This window comes from Molothrus ater, chromosome 27 (genome assembly GCF_012460135.2).
Source record: "Molothrus ater isolate BHLD 08-10-18 breed brown headed cowbird chromosome 27, BPBGC_Mater_1.1, whole genome shotgun sequence".
Classification (NCBI taxonomy): Eukaryota; Metazoa; Chordata; class Aves; order Passeriformes; family Icteridae; genus Molothrus; species Molothrus ater.
The window spans coordinates 5,755,110-5,762,455 of record NC_050504.2 but is presented as its reverse complement, the minus strand read 5'-3'; the positions used below and the strand labels follow the sequence as shown (position 1 = coordinate 5,762,455).

The following is a 7,346-nucleotide window of genomic DNA, read 5'->3' as shown; positions in this document are numbered from 1 at the left end:
ATGGTCAATTCCATCCGTGGAGGTTGTGGCCTGACCCTGCCCGCAGTGGCCAGCGCCGTGTCCTGGGGACAAACCCAGAAAACCACTGGGACAAACCCAGAAAACCACTGGGACAAACCCGGAAAACCTCTGGACAAACCCAGAAAACCTCTGAGACAAACCCGGAAACCTCTGGGACAAACCCAGAAAACCTCTGAGACAAACCGGAAAACATCTGGGGACAAACCCGAAAACCTCTGGGGACAAACCCGGAAAACCTCTGGAATTCCTTCCCGAGCTCCCCAGGGGGATCGGCCGCGGGCTCACAGCGGGGACATTTCGGTGTGTCAGTGCCCAGGGTTGGCAGCTCGGTGCCATCAGGGACATCCTGGCTCACGGGACCCTCGGGGCTGGCTCCGGGGCTGGTGGCAGCTCGGCAGAGCCCCGCGGTGTCACCGGCGGGGACACGGGGAGGGCAGCGCGACAATCCGGCGCTGATGGCTCTGCCCGGCTGCTGGCACTGCCCGCCCATGTGATGCGTTTGAGGGGGCACGCTGACATTTCCAGGGAAGGAGGGGGGAAAAAATCCCCGGGGACCCGCAGGAGCTCCGGAACGGCGGAAAACAGAGCGAGAACCGTCCGCGCCCAGCGGAGCGAGCGGAGGGACAAACCGGGGGGAAAGTTGCCAGGGCAGGGCCAGGATGTGAGGGGAAGCGATGGGAGCTGGCGGAGCGGCGGGAGCGGGGAATGCCGGCCGTGGAGACGACCCTGGGAGCCCCTCGGTAGCGCGGGGAGAGGAGCGGGGAGCGCTCGGCAGCAGCGCGGCCTCGCTGCGGCTCCGCTCCCCGGCGCGGAGGACTCGGCGCTGGTTTTGAGGTGGCGGCGGCGGCGCTGGGTGCGAGCTGGCGGCGGCGGCGCTGGGTTTGAGGTGACGGCGGCGGCGCTGGATGCGAGGTGACAGCCGCCGCACGCCTGCGAGGTCAGAGCTGCGCGATCAGGTCGGTGCCACCCTCCCCTCGCTCGGTAACGAGCCCACCCCGCGTTTAATTAGCACCGGCAGCCAGCGCCGCCCGATCCGGCTGCTCGGAGCCGACCCTGCCGGGCCCGGAGTGCGGCTTTAAATGCCGAAATGCTCATCGAGCCCGTGCCCGGCCCGGGTTAAGCAGATGCGATGAGCTGCGTGTGTTTGTCGCGCAGATCAGCGAGCTGCGCTCCGAGCCGAGCCGCCTGCCGCTGCCCCCGCGATGCTGCCCCGCTGGGCAAAGCAGCCCCCTGGAGCTTCCCCCCGAGCCGCGGCCAGGCTGCGGGAGCCGGGCAGAGCCAGCGAGCCCGGGGACTACCGGCTGCCAGCGCTGCTCGTGGGTATGGACCGGGGGACGCGGGGATGGGGGCGCAGGGTCCGCAGGCTCCGGGGATGAGCCGTGCCCTGGGAGTGATGGATGGGCTGGATGGGGTGGTCCCAGACCCTCACAGGGGCCTCTGGAGTGGCCTGGGGGTGGTCCCAGACCCTCACAGGTGGACAGTGCCCGGGGAAGTGATGGATGGTGGTGCCAGCCCCTCACAGAAGGGTCCTGCCCCAGGAAGGGACAGAAGGCCCAGCCTGGGGACAGTCCCAGCCCCTCACAGGTGGGCTCTGGGTGGCCTGAGGGTCCCAGTCCCACACAGGCTCTGCCCAGCAGCTGATGGATGCTGTGGGCCGGGGATGCCCCAGCCCCTCACAGGCGACCTCTAGGGTGGCCTGGGGGTGGTCCCAGCCCCTCACAGGTGGGCACAGATGGCGTGGGCTGTGTCGTGCCCGGCTCTGAAGGGAGAAGGAGGAGGAGGAGGCAGAGGGCTGCAGGCAGCTGCTGCTGCCCTCCTTTTGCTTGACTAAACCCCGCTCTGGCTGCCGCTGGTGGAGGCGGCGGGCGGGGGACGTGGCTGCGCCCCCGATGTGCCCGGCAGGGCAGGATGGGGCAGGAGGGGACAGCAGGGCGCACTCAGCGGGCCGGGGGGTGGCAGGCGCTCGGCCTTGTCCTCGTGTCACCCGCATTGTCTCGAGGTGGGAGGTGCCACCACCCTGCGAGGGACCGGCTCGGTGTCGCCGTGCCCTGCGCGGGGATGTGTCACATGTCCCCGCAGCGTCCGTGTCCCGTGGCTGCTCAGGCTGACAGCGAATCCTTGCAGATTTCACCCCGTGTTTTCCATCCCTGAGCACGTTTTCCTGCCGAGGCTCTGAGATATTTTTCTCCCAGCTTTTCTGATTTTTAACGAGCTGTGACTAACCGGGCTGGCACAGCAGGCGGTGACCAAGCACCAACGTGCTACCTGTGCGCCCAGAAATAGGGGCTGCTCTCCCCACCCCCGCCGGGAGCATTCCCGGCCCCCCCACGGGACACCCACCCAGCCTTTCCCAGCCTCTCCCACGCCTGGCAGGGCCCAGCTGCCAGCAGGAGTCATCCGAAGGGGCAGTGCCACCCAAATCCTGCTGGAGGGTGCGGGATCACAGCTCGGTGCTGTGGATGGAGCTGCTGAGCGCCGGGGTGGGCTCCGAGCCCATCCTGGGGGTGGCAGAGCCAAGATTTGGGCGAGTTGGGTCTCCTGTGCCAAGGATGGAGATGGCTGTGGGATTGCCATGGTCCCAAACCCTCTGAGCCAGGAAAAATCCCCTCCCCGAGGGCTCCCTCGTGGAATTGAGCCCTCTGGAGATCCAGCCTGGTGGGGCAAAGGGTGGGCCTGGCTTGGATCCCTCCCCTCGTGGCTTCCCTGCGAGGATTCATCCCTCATGGAGTGGGATTTGGGATGCCAAAGGCCCCGTGCCCGGCTCTGGCTTTGCCCTGGCAGCTGCTGGTGGCCACAGGCCAGGCTGGAAGGTCTCAGTTCCTTCTGCTGCTCCTTCCCGTTCCTCCTGTCATGGAAGTCTGGATGGGATTTTGGGAAGGAATTCCTGCCTGAGAGGGTGGGGAGGGGCTGGGCTGGGATTCCAGAGAAGCTGTGGCTGCCCTGGATCCCTGGGAGTGTCCCAGGAGCAGCCTGGGGCAGGGGCAGTTGGTTCTGCTTCTCCAACCGAACTGACACGGCTGATCACGGCCCACGTGAGTCACGGCCCCACGGCTGAGTCACGGCCCCACATCCTCACTTGCACCACACGAGCCTGCCAGGACCCAAAATCCTGGGAAAATCCTTTCAATTCCGACCATTCTGGGTTTGACCCCCTCCCCTCAGCAGCCAGACCCGTGTCACTCCTCTTCCGTGCCTCAGTTTCCCTGTGCCAAGGGAGGTCCCCGGGCCATTCCCATGGCAGCTGCCAGTCCTGGCTGTGCCGCGGGGGTGGGGACGAGACCACAAAGCTTCTTCTGTGGGAGCCGCCAGGAGCTGGCCAGCCTCGCCTCGCCTTTATTTTTATCCCACATCCCCGGCTGCTGGCACGTCCCCAGCCCTGCCAGCCGAGGATGTCGCCCTTGCCAGGGCACGCAGGGCTCCGTCCTCCTCCTCCTCCTCCTGGCTCTGCCCCGGGCAGGGAAGTTTTCCGTGCTCCAGGAATGCCCCGGCTCAGCCTCTGGCCAGCGGCCGGACACGGAGCCGAGATCAGCGGGAAGATTTTCCCGCTCTCCCAGCTGGATTTTCTCCTTCCCTCATTCCCTCTGCCCCTCATCTTTCCTTGGCTTTCCGAGGGCACTGGGAAGATTCTCCCAGCTCTCCCAGCTGGAATTTGCCCTTCCCACCCTCTGCCCCTCATTTTCCCTTGGCTTCCTCCTTGCTGCACGGCCCCAGGCGAGCATCCAGGTGTGCCGGCCCTTCCCTTGGCACTGGATCCCCGGGATTTTGGGAGGTGAACTCGTCTCCCGTCTCCATGTGGGCGCGTGGGCGCGATCACACCCGGCGAGGTGGGAAAAAGTGGCGGCTGCTTTTTCCAGGGTCGGCCAGATGGGATTTCTCCCCTCGCTCCGGTTCTGACAAGTGACATGCAGGATTTATCCGCGGGAAGGAGCCGCCTGGCAGGGCAGTGCCACGGGGCGATGCCAGCTGAGCTCCTCCAAGCTGCAGCCTCGCGCCGAGCTCCGCGTCCCGGAGCAGCTCCGGGGCGGGAATTTGCGGGATGCGGGCGGGAGAAGGCGGCGCCCGGGGCTGGGAACGGGCAGGATCCCAGGATTTCACGCGGAGAATCCGGACTGGCACCGTGAGCGGGCACGGTGCCCCTGCCCAAAGCCAAGCGGATCTGTGGGGTCCCGTCTGGGAAGCTCCCAATGGAGCTGTGTGTTTGTGGAGCAGGGGGATGTTTAATTTTCCGCTGTTCCACTGGAATTTGGGAGTGAAAGGCGCGGCGGGGAGCCCGCTGAGCACCGGCAGGGATCCTTGGGAAGGGGGGATGAGGCGGGAGAACAATTCCCGCATCCCGGGGGACATCCCGGAGAGTTTGTCCCCTGCTGGGTGCTCTCGGTCCCCTGCGAGTGGCCTTGGCGTCGCCTGGCTCTTCCCAGGGGATTTGGCGGCCGCTCCATGAGCCCGGCAGCGAGGGGAGGGTGGGGGATTCTCACCCCGGTCGCCGGCAGCTTTCGCTCCTGCGTCGCTGTGAGAGGGACAAGGACACCCTGAAGTCCCCTCACTTTCACATGCCCTGGGATGGACCCTGGGTCCGCCCCGCTCCCGGCAATCCCGCAGCCCCAAGGCTGGAATTCCCTGGGAATTCGCTTTAAGTGGCCAGATCCGGCCAGGGTTGGCCCTATGTCGGGACGTGGCGGTGGCAGGAGAGGGGACACCGTGTCCCCCCGGTGTCACCTGCCGTGTCCACGCTCCTGGGCTTGCGTTTGTTGGGATAACTTGAGCATCTGGGCAGCTCCCAGCACTTTTTGGGTGTGAGGGCAGGTCCTGTAAGGAGCTTGACCATCCCAAAATGAGTGGACACCACGTGGCCGAGCCAGGGACAGGGACAGCAATGGTTCGGCCGGGACTCTGAGCCATCTGGCGTGGTGGGATCTCCCTGCCCACGGCAGGGCTGGGATCTGGCTGGTTTTCCCACCTCAAACCACTCCATCATTCCCTGATTTCCCACAGGCCCGACTCTGGCAGTGCGCGCATTCCCAGGGCCGTCTCTGCAGCACCACACGAGTTAAACCCGCGCGGCGCAGGAGCTCCCCCCGCTCTCCCCCACGCCTCCTCCCGCCCCGGCAGCGCGGCACGGAAGGGGTTAGCACCGGGCAGGGCTCCGGGAGCCGGGCGGGCTCGCTGGGCGCCGGGCAGTGCGGCAGTGCAGCCTCCGGGAGGAAGCGGGAGCATCCCGCTCTTCCGGCCGCGCTAATGGCCGGGCGCGGGGGAGCCGCATCGCTCCCAGGGGCTGCCGCCCTCCCGGCTGCCTCTCTCCCCAAATGCACTCCCCGCCTCCCCTCCCCTCGCCCCTTTTGTGCGAGCGCTTTCTCGGGCGATTTTGCACGCTCCGCTGATCGCTCGCCGCGACCCGCGCGAGGTTTCGCTGCCTCATGAAGATTTATGGGACTGCAGTAATAAACTGGGTTTGAGACGTTCCTCCGGATGATAAAACCCCGCCGAGCCGCTGCTAACGGGGGGATCCCAGCCGGATCCCGCAGCCGCTCCGTTTTTTGGGGGCCTTTCCCTGCCCTGTCTCTCAGGAGCTCCTGCCAGCGCCGTTCCTGAAGATTTCCACCCAAACCGTCTCTCCGGTCTCGCTGTTTTCCCGGGAAGGACGCGATGGCCGTGCCCTGCTAGCAGCCCGGGGCTCCGGCCCCGGCACGGGTGACACCTCTGCTGGCAGGTGGGGACGATGGGTGGATGAATCGGCAAAGAGAACCGCGTTCCCTCAACCTCCCTCTGCTCGGAGAGGGGCTGGCCCGGATCTACCGCGGCATCCTGGCCGTGGTGGGAGCCCTGCGCCCGGCCAAGGAGCCGCCCGCAGCCCCCGCCGAGCGGAGCGCTGCCCCCCCCGTGCCCCCGGAGCCGCTGCCCGGCCGCCGTGGGAGCCGCGCTGCGCCCGCGGGTAAGCGAGGGGACGGTCCCGGAGCGGGGGACGCGGCCCGCAGGGTGTCCCCGTGGGCCGGGCTGGGCTGGGCAGCGCGGGCAGGCTCCGGGCAGGCTCTGCCACCCCAGTGACCTACTTGGAAGCAGCCTCGGGGAGCACTTTCCAGGGATCTGCTGCGGCCGTGTGGGAACCGCTGCATTCCTGAACTGCTGCAGGAGGAGGAGAAAAAAACTTTGTGGGGGATTTGAGGTGGAATTATCGCCGGGAGGGAAGGGTTAACAGCCTTTCCTCCAGCCTGGCCCTGAGGGTTTTCAGGTTCATTTCCCCAACGAGCCCCCCAGGCTGCTTCCTTGCGGGACCATCCCTGCCCACTGCGGGTGGGACCCGCTCTGGATGGGATCTCTGGTGGCATCTCCGGAGCGCTGACACGAGGCCAGCGCACGTGGCTGTGGCGACTTTACCTCCCCTGGATCAGAACATTTGCGATGCTGCGGGGTCGGGGCCGCCTCATCCTCGCCGGCCCCGTGTCCCGGGGATGGATCGCGCAGCGGATGCGGCGCAGCGCGGGCTGGAAGCGCCCCTGAGGGGGTCCAGCTCCTCCCTGCCCCTGTTCAGATCATCCCTGGGAGCGGGCGAGCGGAGCTGGCGCGTTCCGCTCCCGGAGCGTGTAATTAGGGAGCGGGGAGCTGCATGCTGATGGCGGAGCGGGAGGGGCCGGGAAGGAGCTGCGAACGCGGCCTCAGCCCCGCGCTGCCGCAGCGGGGCTGGGGCGGGCACCGGGAGGTGGTGGGGGGAGCAAACCCCCTCTGTCACCCCAAAAATCCCCGTCCTGGCTCGGCTCCGGGAGGGAGACGCGCTGCAGCTCCTTCTGCTGCGGCTGCGGCTGGCGGGGCTCGCCTTCATCCCCATCCCCGGCCGCAGAATTCCCGTGGGACGGGAGGAATCCGGGAGTTCTGCGGCGCCCCAGCGATGGTTTTGGTGGCCCCGGAGCACAGCGGGGCTGGCCCCGGGTCCGATCCCCCCATCCCGAGCAGGCTCCGAGGGTGCTCCGGATCTTTCCAAGGGCTCCGAGGCTGTGGCTGTGCGGGGTGTCGGGTGCTGGGTGCAGCTCCTGCCCAAATTTCTGCTCTGGGGTCGCGGAGCCGGTGCTGGGGAGAGCGGCCGAGGCAGGGAGGAGTTTTCCAGTTTGGATTTGCATTTCCCAGTGAGGACCGCACGTTGTGGGGCTGTGACGGAAGCGGGGAGAGGGGCAGGCGGCTCCTGGGGGTCCCGGGGGTTCAGGACGAGCTGCTCCAGCGGGACTCCCCGTCAGGGCTGGAATTCGGCAGCCGCTGGGAGCCCGGGGCGATGCCCTGCCCGTGTCCCCTCGGCCAGCAGGGTCCCCTGATGGCAGAGGGGACCCGGGGGTGTTTGG

At 67.2% G+C, this 7,346-nt stretch overlaps 2 protein-coding genes across 8 annotated transcripts in view; both read left to right on the top strand.

The window, feature by feature from the left end:
* Positions 1 to 765, top strand: part of LOC118696825 (uncharacterized) — a 24,164-nt gene extending 23,399 nt beyond the window's left edge. Inside the window, exon 4 of the mRNA XM_036399161.2 lies at positions 547 to 765. Within this exon, the coding sequence (XP_036255054.2) occupies positions 547 to 765 (219 nt within the window). The remainder of the gene's footprint in view (positions 1 to 546) is intronic.
* Positions 766 to 1,157: 392 nt separating this feature from the next.
* Positions 1,158 to 7,346, top strand: part of SRCIN1 (SRC kinase signaling inhibitor 1) — a 48,922-nt gene continuing 42,733 nt past the window's right edge. For 4 of the 7 annotated variants that reach the window (XR_008508858.1, XR_008508859.1, XM_036398771.2 and 1 more), the window contains exon 1: positions 5,653 to 5,950. Coding sequence is in view for 5 of the 7 variants with exons in the window: in XM_036398771.2 (XP_036254664.1) it covers positions 5,746 to 5,950 (205 nt within the window). In the remaining 2 variants the exon portion in view is untranslated. Of the gene's footprint in view, positions 1,342 to 5,652; positions 5,951 to 7,346 lie in introns of those variants that run through there. The other 3 variants (XM_036398773.2, XM_036398774.2, XM_036398772.2) reach the window with 2 other exon arrangements.